Genomic DNA, 19341 nt, shown 5'->3' with positions numbered 1-19341 from the left:
CCTTATCCCACATAAAAATGACAATGTTTTTGTCAAATCACAACGCAATTAGTAGAAGAATATGGCAAATTTGTAACAAACTATATTGTGGCAGACATGTCTTTAATTGCAAATCAAAACTACAAATCTATACAAAAAACAAACAAAAAAAATTCTGTATGGGTCTATCCCTGTTGTAAACAGCATTTTGCATACACATAAACACACGCTGTTTAGAACATAACCACTTATCTCACAAGGGCCTACTTCAGCTGCTTCTGGATGACAAGTTCCCATAGATAAGAATCCTGGACCACTCTGACTAAGTAACTATAACAGTCTGTGAGCTCCCACAATGCCCCTCTCCTGATCTTCGTCTTGTATGTACAATAAAAGTCTGTATTTGAAACAAAATGTGCTGTCATTGACATACTTTGTGTTTCAGAACGAAATTGCAGAGCCAACAACATCTTAAAAGGTTTCATTGTTCAGGACTCAGCTTTAAACAGCAGATAAAATGAGAAAAAAAAAAAAAAAAAGACGTGACAAGTTCTGTTCTGTTCACACAAAGTCAAGCATGTACTTACAATCAGGGCGTGCTCTCGACCCATTGTGATGACTGTCCGGTTGATAATCCTCAGCAGAGACACCACAATGTCCTGGATGTGTTGAAATGTTTCCCCCTGAGAAAAACGTAGACAAAGAGCGAATTAAAATAAAGAAAGTGACAGAGAAGGAAAGAGAGGAAAAACAGACAAGGAAACAAGAGATTGTTGGTGTCCCTCAGGTGAAAACACACACAGACGCAGAATAGACAATCGTCAGGTTTGTTTTTGTGCGGTATTTTCCTTCTAATGGACTCTCCTAACTGTGAAGACGAGAGTTTGTGCACACTGCCCAAAGCTTCACTTGGCCTCTGAAAGTAGAGATCAAATGAGACAAGAAAGAGAATACGGTTTTCTGAATCTGAAAAATTTCTGAAAAATCTTTTCACTTCACAGTAAATGAGCCTCGTCGGAACATTCAGTTCATCAGCTCCAGTTTGGACATTTGAAACGTAAAGTCTTTTGACACTTGGAGGCGTATTTTTCTGTGCAGACCTGCTCTCCTGTTCCTATCTTTCCCTTCTCTTTGAAACCACTGTTCTGTCATGTTCCTTTTGCTCCATCTGCCCAGGTGGAACCAAAGGGAACCAGATGCCAATAGTCTGTCTGAATTTGTGCTCCCAAGTCAAATGTTTCCTGCTTAAAATATCATAATTATTTGATATCTGTTTGGCCAAGTGTTGTTAGACATTACGACTGGACCATTAACTCCGACTGGACCTGCTGTCTGTGCTCTGCTAGAGCATTCCCACAGGAGGTGATGCATTTTTGGTTGGCCATTCTGGTTGTTTTGCCAATTGGAAATAAAAAAAAAAAAAAAAAGAAAACTGGAACTGCATATTTTTTTTTACAACTTTTGCAACAGTCGAGTCTTAGAAATAGACCACAATATGTTTACCATAACTCTTTGGTAATAATAAAAAAAAATATTTTTTTGAACCAAGTAGTTGGCAATATACTGTACATAAATCTTCTATCACAGCAAATGTGACTTTAAGGAACAAAAGCATTTTTTCATGAATCAGTCGAAAATTAGATGCAAGTTATCATGGGTGTTCATGAGAAACACAAACTCTATGATATTTTAAATGACATATCTCAATATTACTTTATGAAACACTTGGTATGTCTCTATTTTACAAAAAACATTTCAGTTCATACAGAATCTTTTATCACAATATTATTATTAGAATTATTTATATTTAGTGACCTGCAGCACTTAAATCATTTTGCTATCCTATATTAATTTAATATTGAATATGCTGAATCCTGTCAATACATGACAGAAAGCCTTTCGTAAGATTATTTATAAAATTACCAGTGAGTTCAGAAATAAAATGAGGTATAACTCATGAAACACACATAAAAAATAGGGCAAATCCCTCTTTCAAAAGTGAGTATGCAAATGTAAATACAAATCTTTGCAGAGTCATTGCTCCACATACAGAGGTCAAAACACACACACACACACACACACACGTTGTGCTACAGTGAATCAGTCAATGGACGCTGACTCAGACTTTCCTGGAGGCCCCAACTCACTAGTGAAGCATCTGCTACATCCAAACACACCTTAGCATTGATGCTGCAGGGTGCGTGCGTGTATGTGTTTGCGTGTATACTTTTTGTAAATGTCCTTGTTTGAGCTGATAAGCATAGCATAAAAATAAAAAATGTCCAAAAATAACAGAAAAAGGTTAAAAGAAATCAAGTTCAAAATTCACTCAAGTTTCAGACACATCAGTCTCTCTCTGTGGCTGCACTTGTATGCGTGTGTGTTCACGTGTGTGCGTGTGTCAGCCTGATGGCAGATGTTTTGAAGGTGCCTGATGAGAATTACATAGGCAAGATCACATCACACTGAATGTACTGACTCACAGCCACAGTACACAGAAAAAATAAACAGTTAAGTGTGCGAGTGTCATCCTGCATCCCGTTTCCCTTTCAGACCGACTCAAACTCTCTCACACACAGCATATAGTGAGTTTGAGGCGCAGCTGTAGATCCTAAATTAGCCTAAATCTTTCTGACTCACTGTAGGTATTTTGGTCTCCTGGAAGGAGTTTCTCAGACAGTCGTCTCAGAGCAGGAATACGAGAAATGAGAAACAATACTCTAGTCTCTCTCCCCTGCAGAACACAAACACGTGGAAGTCAATACTCTTCATTTATTCCAAAACTACAGTCAGACTGGTTTATCATCTCTACTGGCAACATGATATGAGAAAGAAAAACAGAAAGCACTGTTTTGGGGCTGCAGGAAAGAAAAAAGTGAGCAAACTCTGGCGAACCATGTCTTTCTATCTCTCTCTGTTGGTAGTCTGCCCTTTATCCCACACATGCACACAACAGCATACACACACACACACACAAAAGTTACACAAAGCTACTTAAACATTCTACAGAAACTCTCCCAGAGTCAAGAGCATCTGTCTATTGTTCCGCCTTTCTCTTCCATCTCTGTCCCTCTCTCTCTCTTTCTGCAACTCTGTCTCGTCTGGAGACATCTGTGGTGTGACAGCTTAATCAGGTACCACCCATTGTGAGGAAAAGAGAGATGAGGGTGAAAAACAAAGGCAGGATGGTGCAAAAAAATAAGAGGTTGGAGGGCGGGGAGGTGAGGCTTCGATCATCTAATCCTCCTATACTTCTGTTGTTTTTACCTCCATCTGTTTTCTTGCTCCCTTCTGCCATATTCAGACTGTCATCTCTCTACCTCGCTGTATTGTTTTCTTGTAAAATCCCTCCACCTCACGGTCTACAAACATCTTCTCCTCCATCTGTGTAGTTGTTAACTCTGTGCTGCTTTTCCTTGGATGATAAATATTTATGGCCATGAATTTGCTGTATGCATGGCCATAAGCACTTTCTTGCCTTTTCTGTTTTTGTTCATTTAGTCCACTGAAAAAAAGTATTAATATTTTGCTTTGTAGGTCAAGTAATACAACCCTTTGTGTGTGTGTGTGTGTGTGTATGTCCGAGAGGGAGAGAGATAGAGAGAGAGAGAGAGAGAGAGAGAGAGAGAGAGAGAGAGAGAGAGAGAGAGAGGCTTTTCATTGGCAAACAGCAGTGGCTGCGTTTTACCAAAAGCACTCATGCTGAATGTATATTCAATGTCAAGTGCAAGGACTAAATAGCAATATGGAGTGTGTTTGCGTGTGTAGATTTCCACAGAATACTGACATTCACATGTCATGCAATAAAAGACTTTTGTCTCCATGTATTTAGAGAGAAAACCTGCATGAGGGCGTGCGTCACTGGCTTTGTAGTCTCTCCATGATTGTCTTTGTAACTGTCATGTCTGCTTGACACTGTGCCACGTTCTGCTTTCATTTTTATTCTTCAACCAGCACAAATTCATCTCATCAAATTCACTCCACTCCATTCATTATTTCTCTTATGATTTCTCCTCTCCTTCTCTTGGCTCACGCTTCATTGGTGTTATCCAAATAAAAATTGATGAAAAAAGCTTCAAAGACTCGGCAGGTTGTCGACAACTTGCAGGAGCAATTAAAAAGTCGCCGGTTTGATACTGTTGATGTATTTGTTGTGTGTGTGTGTGTATTAAAGGTGTTTAGCTCAGGAACTAACTAGATTTAGTTTCAGCAGACTAACATGTAGCAACACATGTGAATAAAAATCCATTAAACTCTAATTGGTTGAGGCCTGCCTCAGTGCACAATTTGATGACTGAAAACGAAACAGTTTAAAGCTATTTAATCTACTCTTCAGGAGACAAGTTTCACTTGGGTGGCAAAGAGCTCAAGGATGTTTCAAATTCATCCAGTGATGCTGAAAAGTTAAATAAAACGTCTTTTAATTCATCAGCTGGATAAATTTTGCACAACATTTTCCCAATAATAACATTGTGAAAGAGGTTGGTGTTGTGTACTCTCAGAGCAAATGTTACTTCACGGTTCAGCCACTCATGAGTCCCTGCTGATTGGTCTGCCTCAGCTGGAAGCATCTAGTGTTTATTATCTTGGTGATTTGACTGTTTTTATTTTTACCAGAGCTGTTTATCTTTTCATGTGTGCAGATTGTGCCTAAAGTGCTTTCCTTCCTGCCTTCAGGATGATTGGGAGTGCCTGAAGTAACCACTTTGGCTCCGATTTTGTTTCCCACTGACATTTGAATAAGCAACCATAAAGAATATACAGACATTGTGGGAAGCTACGGGTTACTGGGACTGATGTTTGTGTAAAAAGTAAAACTACTAGTGCATGAAAAAAAGAAATAAGGGGATGATGTAGAAAGAAAAAGACACGTGAACTGGGCATCTTACTTCAATAGAAGCTGTGACTTGAAGTCTGACATGTTATATATGAAACAGCATGAACTACGTTGTTCTTCAGTGTGGTCAAAAACATGTTATATACATTTAATCTAGAGACTGTAACCTAACCTTATCCAAATGTGAGCTAAGCAATCAGTTCATCAGCATGTACTCAGTGGGTTTTGGACGTCTCCACAACCGTCTACTTTGAAACAATCGCCCAGAATGCAGTTTAACTCCAGCTGTGAGTGGAACATTACACGCTGTTGTCCGCAAAAATCGCCATGCGTCTCACCACATTGTCCCTGCTGAGGACCTCCAGGATATTGTTGAGCAGCTCCAGACTATTCCTCCTCTCATCATGAGGCCCATCAGCCATACTGGCCAGTGCCCCGCTCAGCTCCCGCAGCATCATGGGTAACAACACATCACGGCACTCTGTGAAGAAGCAAAAGCACGCACGGTCACAGGTTTAATAAGCAGTGCTGATTATTTTTGCCAACTTCAGAAAGAAACGTCTCAGCTAGCAAGAAAAATTTCTAGTGTGAGACAATGTACGCAAAGGTTGGTGTTAAATTTACTTCATTTCTATTAGGCCCTGAAAGATAAGAGTAACTTGAAAAGTTTAAACTCTGTCACAAAATACATCAGGATTTACTGTAATGTGATTCCTCTCTGAAAACCCTTCAAAAGATAAAACCCAGACTCTTAGATCAATCGGCGCAGCACCCACCTGAAGACAGCTGGGCCCGCACAGCTATGAGTGATGATGCCATTGCTCCGTGAAGAAAAAAAATTCAACCCTAACCCCAGACAGCGCAACGTAGTGATATCAATCAAGTGTCTATTTACAGTAGCATGCCTACTGCTCTGTCAGCCACACAGTCAGCACATCAATTATCACGACCTCACGTTTTCTCCTTCCCATCTCTCAGATTAATCCCATCCTGTTAATTTGGTCACACATGCAATCAGCAATTCCATCCATAAAATATTCATGTCAAAGTAAAGCACACTGAGGTGAAAAAAACAATTCAATAATATTAAAATATACATAGCTATACTTGCTGTACAAGAGGGCATGTAAAAGTAAAAGAAGAGTAAACTAAAGGATGTGTGCAAGGCTTTAGCACATTTCCTAAGCAGTGAGCATCACAATTTCCTGTCTGCTGGGCTAAATATTCAAAGCTTTTATTCTTTATGTATTCATATGTATTACGTTCCAGACTGATGAATATGTTTATCTGGTGTCCCGCAGTATCTTTAATGTACCAATAAGGAAGACTTTCAAAAAATATATATATTACTTCAAGCTAACATAAAGAGAAAGCTACGGCTTCTCATCAGGCTGAAAACATACAGAGCCAAACCTTCTATCTGCGTCAAAAAACGGCTGGCATTTCTGTTAACATGCCTTTCAGGACTTTTAATGAGAAACTAAAATTCTGTTCTGATGTTGTTCAGCAGCCAGTCAGTCACATTGCAATAATTAACAGTAAATAAGTAGGTAAATTAATTAAAATAGGCCCTATTAAATACAAGCTTATTAAATAAATATCAAATACATTTCCGTTAAGGTTAGATGAAAACAATGTGCTGTGCAGTGACAAATGTGTGAATAAATGAATTATAAACTGTAAATGTAATGTAACTGATCCATCATTTTTTTTCATTTGGCTACCTAACCTCTCCCAGTCTTGTCATCTCTCTCTCACACACACACACACACACACACACACACACACACACACACACACCCAGGTCTTCCACCCAGTCCCTCTCTTGCAGCCGCAGGTTGACGGAGCCCATTAAAAGCTCATTTGAGCTGACGCTCGTTAGTTCCATTATTAACTGAACCAAACCTATACGCCTGCTGAGTGGAGTCACATCACAACACTCCATCATATAAACATGCAGAGAGGGGGAAAGTCATGAGTCACGAATGTCCTCAATGACTCAGAGAAACAGAGGGAGGAGACAGAGGAGAAGTTGGAGGAGGAGCCTGGACAGGTGAAGGAGATCCAACTGGAGGAGGGAAAGGTTGGATGACAAACAAATGCAGTATCTCAGTCTGTTTAACATAATGTATAATTCATAACTTTGTATACAAATATCCTTTTGTCAGACTTGAAAAATAACACGAAACAGGGAGGCCTCCTGGTGTGTGCCCTTTAAAAGATAAAGGAGGTGTTTTTAATGCTGCCAGCTTTGTATCTGAATAGAAATCCTGCTAAATCTGTTTAATCCATCAAAGGAAAAACTCATCATCCATTGTCTGTTCACATAGAGAAAACAATGAGTGTTTTCTAGCAATACTGTAGTGTGTGCAAGCTTGAGAATTAATCCATCTGCCTTCCGATGACTCGATGTACCATTAAACCTGTGGAGACCTCCATTCCCTGGTGAAATGACCCCAAAGCCACCTGCTCTGTTATTTCTATTGATCTAGCTGATATTTTTAGATGCAACGTGTTCAGGAAAGAGGAAGTAAAACAGAGAGCAGGTGGGGGGTTGAAAGGGTATCTTGTTGCATGGTACACTGTGTGCTTTTTGTTTTTACTGCGTAAGGAGACAGGCATAATGAAAGAATAAACACGACAGCAAGTTTTAAGGTCTACGCCTCCCCTGACCTCATGTGCATGTGCAGGATAACAAAAGAATACATTTACTGAAGCTCTGTGCAAAAAAAAAAAAAATCATTGAGTAGTGTATTACAATGACAACATTAATATTAATGTATAGAAATACTTCCTGCAAGCCGTTTCACAGTGATGTCTTGTTTAAGCCGTGATCTGTCTCGGCCAACACACAAAGTGCTGTCTTTGTTGAGAAAATGAGGGAGAAAAAGAATAAGCAACAGAGAGAGAGTTTGAAGTGGAGCAACACAGAGACGTGCAGGACCAGAAAGCTTCAAACAGAAATTGAAACTTCAATTTATTTCCTATTTCTTTGTCCTTATTTATAAAACAAAGAAAACATTCAGCAACAGTCAGTTTTATGTACTGAACTGTGAACAATTTCATTTCTCACAGTGAGACAGTCTGCTTGATTCTGTCTACCTTTCTACAGGTCCTGCTTACACTCTTTAGTATATATTTTCTCTGATTTGTATAGTGATGGAAAACCAACCTCATATTTTTTTTTGCTTTGTGAACTCTCTGTATAACCTGCACTCTTCTGGGAGGTTTTGTTTACACAGTAAAAAGACCTTTAGTTCAATAAGAGGCTGCTTCTCATCTTTAAAAAAATCCGAAAACTTACAGAAAACTGCAAACACCATAATAGCTTGCTCATCACCAGCATCCTACTTTGACAGGTCTGTGAAGGCGCGTATTGTCTGCTCTGATTTGATTTCCCCATCCTTTCAAAACGCCTTTGGGGCTACTGAGTATGATCATCAAAAATGATGAAGTACAAGCTGCCTCAGTCACTGATACGGAATAGGGCCTTTAACTTTGTCTGTATTTCTCGGTGCCTTGCCTGAACTGGAATAACAACGGGAATTTTAACATCTGCTGCTTCAGCTGGAACACCAGCTTTCATAGAGACTTCTTTGAACTACACCGTGGTCCTCTGGGGCCTTCTTGTGAGGATGACACCTAAAATGACGTGCAGGTCCCAGGACCAGGTCATTCTTTATGAGGCCATTTGAAATGATATCGAATGATATATATACGATTGCTATTTCCATTAACTCTGCTGCACTGCGTCTTACCGTACATAAAATCTACGGGAAGAAAAGTGTGTTTTTAACCAACAGATGGATATGCAAAGGGGAAAAAATAAATAAAAATAAATCATGCCTTCTCACAGTTGATCACCTCAGTGGTCCAGTCAAACTTGACAGATTTTTAAACAGACATGCTGCAAGTGGAGCCTCTTGAGGTCATTTTAGTTGGATTTTGTTTCTTTACTGAGTCCAAATAAATCTTGAGAGTACTATCATACTGGCGGAGTAGAGTAGTTCGGCAGTTTTACACTCTGTACAAATCTGCCCTTATCTGAGCTAGTGGGACTTCCATAGCCACAGTGAAAAACAGTTGTTCGCTGACAAAATGCAATTAATTTCACTGGCACAAATGCAAGTTCTGTTGGGCCTTAAATGAAAAAAAATGTAAATTAAGCTTTATTGTACAAGCTGCAGCTTCTGCCAGGCTCCTTTCACAACTCATTCTCTCTTGTGTGTCACACTGTTCTTCATCTGTTATTTATTTTCTCTCTGTTCCTTGGTCTTCTATGTACGATGCAATCTCTGCCTTCTCCATCTCAATATTTTGCCTATTGTTACCCGTCTTGTTTCCTTTCTCTCTCCTGACAATACACCCGTCCTTTAACTCTTTTCTTGTCGATTCCCGTTTAAGTTCTGGCCATAATAATTTTGCTTCTGCAACTCAAGATTTACAGGTTAAATTAATTTAACTATAGCCTTTCAGTAATGTATCAGCAAGTTTCTTCCTGAGCTTCTGTCATCTCACCAGTACTACATGTGCTGTGTGCTCTAGATCTGCTCTGGCTTGAGCCTCAAAGACAGCACTTTCCTTTGGGCTGCATGCAAATCGAGCATCCTTTGCTAGGATTGCCAGGTTCTAACCCCAGCCATGGCCCTAATCCCATAACCTTAAACCATTTTTGCATAGCTCTGTTTGGCGGAGCTTGCTGGGGGTGGGTTTGTGGTTGTTGCAGGGCGATGAAGAAGTTGAGAAACTGTGCAAAAGGCACCAGAGAAAATCAATGAAGAGCTTTGATATAATGTGAAAAAAACCATAAAGTTTACGAGTCTTTTTGTCATGAAAAAAAAAGCGTAATTTCACACACACACACACACACACACCTTTGGGACTAAAATCAACAACAGTGAATGCACCAAAGTTGCACTTTCCTGTGCACACTCATGTTTCCATCCTCCCCTTGCCTGCGTGATCTACAGTTGTTGCATGTTATTTGATTTAGCCTGTGGCGCAAAAATGCAGTAAATCAATTCATCCATGCTGTGGAAGAGACCTTCGCCAAGGGGCACAGACAGGCAAACAGAAATCAAGAACTTGTGATGTAGTCTTTTTCATCTGACTTTTCCACATGCAGGTGAGACTCACGCATGTTCAAAGAAACATAAATGTCCAAGGTGCTCACATACAACATATTCAGAATGCACACCAAGAGAGCTTCAATTACTCATCTATATTCTACTGGAAATGCCTGTTTATTCTAGCTGTAATGTGCCTTTGATTATTAATACAAGCGTGTGTCCAAATGTGCGTGCTTCACCACAACTGAGCGTAAAGAGCTGGAATCTCTTTGTGCCTGTGTGAGAGTGTGGTTATGTGTTTGGATTACCAAGATTGTGAGAACGGACAGCCACCAGTGCTGACAGGCCACTGCAGAGAGAGCAGCTTTGATGGCAAAGCAGCCAACTCATCCTTTTTCTATTTCATTTTTTTTTCCATTTGACAACCAAATACAATAAACTACAGCACACAATAATGAGATGCAGTCTCAGTTTCTAAGAGATGTGTAAATCAGAGGTGTCTTCCCCTTTCTATCCACACCCCCCCCCCCCCCCCCCTTCTCTCTCTAGCTCCTCCCTTCGGTTGTCATGTCTTTCTTTTGGGAAGACCGAGTGATAGAAAAGATGATAATGAGGAGGTTTTGGAAGCGCAACGACAAGTAAATCTTTGAGTTGAGAGGGGGTTGGGCCCACGCCAACTGTCTTCCCGCCTGGTGATGACTAAATGTCTCTCTCAGCAGGTTTTTCATCTCTCTGTGTCACTGTGGGTGTCTCCTCTCATCCACTCTCCCTCCATACTTCATTTATCTTCCACTTCCTCCCTCACTTTTTCCCTTGCTCCATCTTTAAGCCCCATTAGAAATTTAAAGCCCTACATTTCCTCTCTTCATATTTAGTCTGTGCCTTTCTGTCCACACTTCTCTGTTGTGTTTTCCTTTTTTTTGTTTTTTTTGTTTTTTTACTGGTTCAAATTGGTGTTGCAGTAAAACATATTTGACACGTGTGATTTGTAAAAGCAAGAAAGCTGTCCAACAATGGTTTAGTGGTGTCATTTTTTTCACAGAAATACATAAAATTGTCTTGCCTGTGTGAGTGAGTGCTCTTACAAAAGTTTTGGCCAATAAGTTATGGATGACAGAGTGCACTACTGAATGATGGTGATATACATCTTTTTTTATGCATGAAAGTGCATTTTTCATTGGGAATGTTTTTTCCATTACATTAATGAGATGTGGCACAGAACAAATACAGTCAGCAAAAAACAAAGTAAATAAGATTACAAGAAAGAGAGCCATCTTGAGGATAACTGATTTTTTTTTATATATATTTTCTCTCGAGGGTGCATTCAAACATACAAAAGTAGACCAGAACTTACCACAACAAGAAATTAAGAACAATATAAATGTATAACACCACGTATGCGTTGATATTTGCTCACTCGCCCAGACAGAAGTCGCTATGTTTATCATGCTTACTACTAAAACAAAGATTTCTTGCAAAGATAGCAAATACTGTTACTGTTCAGATAGCCCCTTGAGTGTTGCTTCCACCCTGTGCATCAAACAGCTTGTAAAATATATTTCTTTCCACTTGTCTTAGTCAGTCTCTATGAGTCACCCACTAATTGCCACCCCTTGTCTTACTCCTCTGCTCCATCTTCTATTAAATTGACTGACCAATTAGTCTGTTGGTAGCATTAGTTGCTACCAACAGAGATTTGATCAGTTTAACCAAGGCAGATCAATAGCAGATGAATGCCGCAAGGTGAACTTATCATTCCCAGTGTCCTCTAATAGGAGAGCATCGAGAAGCTGCTGCCTCTGGTTAAACCCTTATCTGATTTCAGTTTGTAAATCCTGCTTTCCAGTTGTTTAGGTTGTATAACAGGGTAAACACGATTGTTCGATCCGTAAATCTTTATTCACTTCACATTCTTTATATTACAACCAATTTACTGAAGTGTTAAAATTGTTTGTCATAACATCTTCAATGGCATCCATTTCAAATATTTCAACTGCTGCTGCTGCATAATGATCCAGCATCCCAGTGGGGATCATTAAGATTTTAACAGACCCAGGGATGTTATTTTGCCATAACCTGAGAAAAACATTGTTTGGCTGCGCTATGAACTGCAGCAAACCGTTGTGGCAGGTTGTTCCTGTCTCATATCTGTACCAAATGACTTAATGGGTAAGCATGTTGATGCACTGACCAATGTGTCCCTCTGCTGTCCTTGTCTGCATTCAGTTTCCATCAAGATCAGACCACAGACAGAGCGGATCAGAATATAAATGAGTCTGAAGGAGAGTGTAAGACAGAGGCATTTCCCAAAATGATTAAGCTCCATTCACTTTGCTCCATTAGTCTCATCCATCCGTCTTTTCTTCTACTGTTTCACCCACAACCTCTCAAATTGCAGTCTCTGCAGACTCTGAATGAATGGCAGAAACTATTTCTCTACCTCTCTTTACCTCCCTCTCTCTCTCTCATTACCATCGTGGAACAATCAAACCACAGCTCTAGAGTAAGCTATTTTGGGTCAGCCTGCACAACAACAGTCAGAAATTCTTCGTGGCAGTTGGCTCCTCTACTGTCAAACACCAAAACTCACATATTAGCGCGCAGACACACACACACAAACACATTACTGAATTTATATTCCTAATTATCTGACAGGTACGGCAGGCTGTTTATGTTGGGTGTTTTAAAGCATGATCTCAATGCAGTTACTGTAAGAGGAGAGATGATGATCCTTAATGTTATGTAGCAAAAACCAATGCAATGTAGCACAGCATAAAATCTAATCAAATCAATCACAGCAGGAGGTAAGAGAGAAGAGAAGAGAAGAGAAGAGAAGAGAAGAGAAGAGAAGAGAAGAGAAGAGAAGAGAAGAGAAGAGAAGAGAAGAGAAGAGATATGCAGTAAACAAAGATACTGCTGCTCATAAGAAGCAGAGGAGAGTGAAGCACTTATTAGACAGCCTGAGGGGACAAAGCAAACATATGACAATTAGATTTTTTATGATGCACATGTCCATCTCTTAATATGTCAATATAACTGGGATACGGCATATGGGCAAATGAGGGATTATTGGACCACCAAGCAACCTGTTACACACACACACACACACACCCTGGGCAACAGTAAAGCTGACAGCTTTGAAATTACAGCTCAACTCGCTGCTTTGAGAAAGGCCAGGAGAAATACATAACAATAAATGCAGGTCCCTCTGGTGAATGCAAACTCTTTCTTATCATCACGGTAACCCTCCCACTTATCACATGTGGGCAAAAATTCCCACAGAAACAATCCAAAATCTTGCGGAAAGCCTTCCCAGAAGAGTGGAAGCTGTTAGAGTGGCAAAGCTGTCTGTGTATTTAGAATGTGATGTCATTAAAGTCCCCTGTTGATGTAAGGGTCTTTTGTCCGTATAGTGTATTATAACTGGGGCCAAACGTGATGCGTCACTAATGGTGATTGGTAGCGAATGCGGGGATAACTAAGATCACTCAGCCCTGATTAAATCCCGACGATAATAATTGTACAGTACATCACTCATCCATATTCATCAAACGCTGACATGCATCTGTTAAGTAATCGCAGCAGGGGAAATACATGGGTGTGAACAGTGTCAACAATAATGTATAATGCATCGCAGTCAAACGCAAGCAATTTAAGTAATGAGATTGGTGCTGTTTATATGGAGTGATATGAATGATAAATTTAAAAAATGCTTACTTCACAGGCAGTTTTTTTGATTTTCTGTATTACGGGTTATTTTTAAGTCATGTTATAGAGAAATCGTATGGGGCTTCCTTCTATCTGTTTATTGTGTACTACAAGACAAGTGATGTGACTGCAGTCTTTTTTCCAGCTGTACAGATGGAGGAGGGAAACGGCAGTCTGGTTGAGAAGATACAGAGGGTTAGTGGATTGAATCAGGAACTTTGACCAGCTTTGGGAAATGAGTGGGCAAACAACATGACAGACTCATCCCTCTGTCCCTCTGCACTTTGCTCTCCCTGATCTCTCAGTCTTTTTTCCCCCTTTATCAGTTTTAATGCTCTCAATCTGTCACAGTGATTGCCTGACGACATTATAATTTGCCTAAATTGAGTTATAATGCGCCTCGTCAATTTAATTTTGTCTCAAAACCAGATTAACCAGTATGACAGGACGCACATGTGTATTTGTGCATGTGTACCACAGTGCATATGGGTGCATTATGTGTGCTTGTGTGTGTATACAGTATGTGCTTGCCAAGGCCCTTAATCCCAGGAGCGTATGCTGAATAAATCAGAGGAGTATTTCTGAGCAAGAGAACACAAAATCCAATCCCTTCAAACACTGCCCATGGACGCAATCAGTCATGAGAAAGCCAAGCACATGGACAGACAAAATCGGCAAGTTGGACACAAACACAGACAAGCGTACACACATGCACAAAAACATAACACACACATAAATTCATTTCAAACCAGGGTTGGAGAAAAATGATTATATGTGACCATGTGACAGGGCCTCATGACAAGCTTTCCTACTGTGTAAATGCTTAAAAACAACAACAACATTAGAATCTTAACTGTCATACATGGTTGTTTTTCTGGTTTTCATTGATGTTTCTCAAAATACATGCATAATTTTGAGAAAGAAGCAGATTAATTGAACCGATTTTTTATCCAGAATTTAGTCCATAAGCTTCTAAAAGGTTCTGGTGCTTTCTGCTGAAAGTACGCTCTGACCAACCGCTTTGTTGTTCGCCACTGCTGTTCAGTCAAGCTGTCCGAGTTGAGTGAGTTAATGGTTTATTTAGACCAAACCGGAGTTATTGATTGTTGGAACAGTGAAAAGACAACCCATTGCGTTTTTGGTGAGTTTTAATTTCTTACTATTCAGTTTGGATGAAAAAACGAGCATATTTTAAAGTCTGTCAGACGTGAGCAAGCAAGCGATCTCGTCTCACACTGACACACACACACACACACAATCCTCTTCCATCACCTAAGCTCTCTTATACTGTCAGTGGCTTGACATTTTTCCCTGGAGGGTGAGCTTGGCAGGCCTGTCCAGACAGACAGTCAGACAGACAGGTAGGGGTTATTAAATATGTATTGCAGTGCAGTGATAGGACACCGGGGGCCATTAGCTATTATAAATATATAATTTAGCTGTGCCGCATATTTCAGCCTCCTGGCCGAATCGCATCCTACAATACAACCCTTCTGATTAGCATCCCAATGCTAAAATGCATCTCAATTAGACTGAGTGTCAGCCCTCATTTGGTGATGCAGAAATCGAGATGGAATGGACCAATGCACAAATGAACGAATAAATAAATAAACACCGTGCCAGAGGATGGAGAGGAAAGAGCAGAGGAGGGGTTATGTATCGCTGACCAACAGCGGGCAGGTTTGCTGAAAGATTGCGTGCTAGCAGTACTTAAACTTTAATTACTTCTGGGCAGCTTAATGGCAAAACAAGGCCAGTCGCTCACAAACTACTTCTCACTTTCCCCATGTTATTTTGTTTTCTCTCAGCATCACCTCTCACCTGTTTCCTCTGCATCAAATCCCTTGCTCCTTCTCCTCCTTTGTCTCCTCTCCACTCACCTGTCATCCGTCTTTTCCACCATTTGCGTATCCTTCTGCCCAACTGTTACCAATCATCATGTCATCTGTCTTTCCTCTAAGTCTTTTTTTTTTCTACCAAAGATTCTTCCCATCTCCTCTTTCCGTCTACCTCCTTGCAAATGAACAATAAGCTCATCTATTTTTCTATTATCCATCCTTTCCTCAACTGGTTGCCCTTATCTCCTTGGCCTCCTCTGCCTCTGCCTGACTAAAATCTCAATTTAACGAGTTTTATTCCAAAAGGAGATTTTCATTATTTCAGAAATAATAAACACTCACGATGCCATGAACATTTCCGTATGATTAAAAAAACTTTCCAAAATGTAAATGGAAGTAAAACTACTAAAACTAACTAAAACTACTATAACTAAAAGTTATCTCAAACTCTTTTACTTCCAAAACAGGTAGAGGATAGTCATCCATTTTTAACATCTTGACTTATAATTCAGAGGACTTCGATTGCCAAAATTGATATATAGTATTTTGGCATGATGCCTTATATTCTTTTGATTTTTTTTTTTCTATCTATCCTGCTCTCTAACTGTCACACCCATTGCTGGCTCCCCTGTTACTTTTATCACTTTCTTCCCCCTCCTCTTCCTTTCCTGGTGACAGAGTGTGACTCTGAGCGTGTTGACAGCTAGCCAGAGGGCTCAGCCCGTCGTCTCGCCCCCTGGGGAATCAATCATCTGAGCCAGGATCAATACCAAAGGGCCGTATCCTGGACCAGCTACCGACTTGGCTGGCAGCGCATGACTAATGAATGGACCCACTGTTACACTGGGCAAAAACAACATTCAAAGCAATGCACATGCCCATTTACCATGCACCACTGCACAAATACAGAAATGCACAAATACCCTCACATCCAGATATAGTGTCATCAGTCATTCTGAAACAAATACATACAAATGTGTTTGCAGGTTGTGTACGAGAATGCATTCATGCACACATGGAGCGATATCCTCGATGTGACTCAATCAGTCTAGCACAGCCCAGCGTGTATCCAATCTCAATCCCACTCAGTCCAATTTCTGTCTCATACCAAATTTGGTCTACAACAATCACTCACAGTCAACTTGCAGTTCTTCAGTTTGCACTGTAGAGGCCCGATTATGGACCCACTTATTGAGTCTGTATTATATAGCCACACAGCAATTGCCCATTCTATCCATCACCATTCCTGTGCAGGGGAAACCACCACTTATCAGCCCACTACAAGCAAATTAGACAGAGATAATAGAGCTGAACAGAGGTAGGGGGTGGGCTGATTGGTGCACAGTGTGTGAGATCACTGATGTGTAGTGCACTTTAAAAGGTACAGACAAATTCATGTGTCTTTGACAATTTTCCCACATCTAATCTAAAAATCACTTAAAAGGTACAAACGGTGAAAACTCGGCGTTCTGAAAATGCGGCATTCTGTGAACACTTCCTGTCTATCTGCTTCAAAAATAAGGCGATATTCTAGTTTGGCAGATGGCAGGTATTACCTTGACATTAATATGGATAACACTTATCTTTCTCTGTATTCAACACCAACACCTACTGAGGCGTGAACGTTGTATTTATTTTCTATTTGCAAAAAGGTTCATGGACATTTTCAGTCTGGGCGGAGAGGGAACGTCAGTCCCACAAGGACAAAAGAAAACCATTAGATACTGCCAGTGACTAACAAATATCTGTTTCAGGTCAATGTTATTTTAGCCTCAAGACTGGTTAATCTCAGCAAGTGTGAATTATAGTGACCTTTACCATCAGTGGAGGACATTAGTAGGTGCCACTGGTTCTGATTGTAATAAGATGGTATCTGACTGGGGTCCACTGCACTGATTGCAATGTCAGTGAAGATGAAATAGGCAGCAATGAAATTGTGTATTACACTCATCAAATATTGTTTTCTTTATATCAATAGAAAATAGCCCCAAAGAAACTCAAATATCCAAGTCTTCTTTATTTGAATCCCACCTGAACTAGCAGATAATTCAAAGCCTTTTTTAATCTAGTAGCAAATAAAAAAACATAATTTATAATTTATAATAAATTTATTCTATCTAAATTAAATTTACTTGACTTGAATATGTGTCTACACTGCAATAAACCAACTAAATATATATATATATATATATATATATATATATATATATATATATATATATATATTTAAAAAATAACACGAGGATGTCCTTTTATCATTTAGCTAATGCTTTCAACCAGAGTGCTTTACTGGATGGCCCTGCAGGGAATGGAACATTACCCTTAGAGTATTAGCATCACAGTTTTAACCACTGTGCCATATCAAGATAAAACCTTTAAAGCAAAGACACTCCCTTACAGCTCATAAAGTATAGCGGGAACAGCTGTCTGCCCAGTCCTTTTGCTGGACAGGAATTACTCACTGTATAATAGACCTTTTAATGTGATCTCAGCCTTAAAGCATGAAGCAACTAATGCTCTGTAGGATTTCACACAGAACGGGCTGGCAGTTGTTTAGCACTGTCCACATCTGCGATTGGTTCTTTACGCAATCGTTAAGTCTGTTAGTTGCTCTGCTCTTAGAAAATAACACACCTTGTCTCTGGAAGAGTTGGCTGCTCACAATTTCAGTCATGGAGGCCACCTTCTGCTTCTGGAGTTTCTCAGGGGGGATGCAGGAATAAAAGTCATGCAGCAGCTGACTGGAGAGAGAAAGACAAAAACAAATCAGCTAAAAATCATAATACAGGACGAGCGACAGGTTTGTTTTCTTGAGAATGAGTACAGGAAATATTTCAAAAGATTTTCCAGAGATTTATGTACATGCTTTGATTATTAACAAAAAAAATGGTTTTATTACCACCATGTAATCAATTTAAAGATCGAAAACACAACCACGTAAGGACATCTCTTCTTTAAGGTCATAAAATATGCAGTAACTAAAGGCAATGGTTGTGTAGCATGGGTATGTGTGGTGACAGTGCGTGCTGCAGGAAAACAAATGAGCCAAAGACTAAACGCGCTTTAATGAAGACACAGGTTTGAGTCATCCTCCGCCCCAAATTCAATTTTAGAATAATTAAGCAGGCTGGTTGCAAGCCCTGGTGCCACTTTAAAAGATTAAATGCTCGGAGCATGGCGAACCCTCTGTCTCCATTTGTTTGCTTGTCTCTCACTTTGTCTCCTTAAATTATGCCACACAGGTTACTGAAGCACTTTCAGTGATGGTATGAGAGAATGAAATGCATCACCTCTGGTCTCAAACCCAAACAGAACAAAAAAGGTTTGCATGACTTCTGGTGTGCATAAGCTGGAACAAGGACAGACTGGGCCACAGAGGCAGACTTATCAGGACAACTAATCATCTGAGCTGAATTTAATTAAAACCCAAAATGTCAGCCTATTCCCACATGGACATGCAAAGGACACAACAAACTAACAAAAAAAAAAAAAAAAACACGCATAACCGACACTGTGTGTGGATCCGTGGATCACACTGCAGGTGAGATTACAAGGAATGTGGCTATACAGAAGATGAGATAAAGCTTTGATGTCCACCTCATGCACAGTGATTGTAATTCACACAGCTTGCTTTTGCAAACTCTGCCCGAGGCACCTCTGATCAGGAATGCATCAGGGACCTTACTTTCAAGTTCAGATTTCTCGGGTATGTTTGTGCATGTGTGAGTAAAGAAGTGGAGACAGATAATAAAGGTGAGCTAATGTGCATAGAGGAGAGAGAGAAAGATAGAGCAAATAAATTACAGAAAGTGAGAATGTGTGGACGGATTTTTAACTCTTGGACCCTCATCACCTTGTATGCCTGTGTGTGTATGTGTATGTGTGTGTGTATTTGTTTGTGTCTCTTGTG

The 19341-nt window shown here is 40.0% G+C and overlaps 1 protein-coding gene across 1 annotated transcript in view; it reads right to left on the bottom strand.

Annotated features, from left to right (window-relative positions):
- LOC124067783 (dedicator of cytokinesis protein 2-like) overlaps nt 1-19341 on the bottom strand; it is a 90003-nt gene that overhangs the window by 47403 nt on the left and 23259 nt on the right. Inside the window, exons 24-26 of the mRNA XM_046405385.1 lie at nt 18066-18172; nt 5155-5297; nt 567-662 (exon numbers count right to left, since the gene is read on the bottom strand). Coding sequence (XP_046261341.1) covers nt 567-662; nt 5155-5297; nt 18066-18172 — 346 coding nt within the window. The remainder of the gene's footprint in view (nt 1-566; nt 663-5154; nt 5298-18065; nt 18173-19341) is intronic.

Source organism: Scatophagus argus, chromosome 12, assembly GCF_020382885.2.
Source record: "Scatophagus argus isolate fScaArg1 chromosome 12, fScaArg1.pri, whole genome shotgun sequence".
Lineage (NCBI taxonomy): Eukaryota > Metazoa > Chordata > Actinopteri > Scatophagidae > Scatophagus > Scatophagus argus.
The sequence above is the reverse complement of the archived record's forward strand: the minus strand, read 5'-3'. Positions and strand labels throughout refer to the sequence as shown.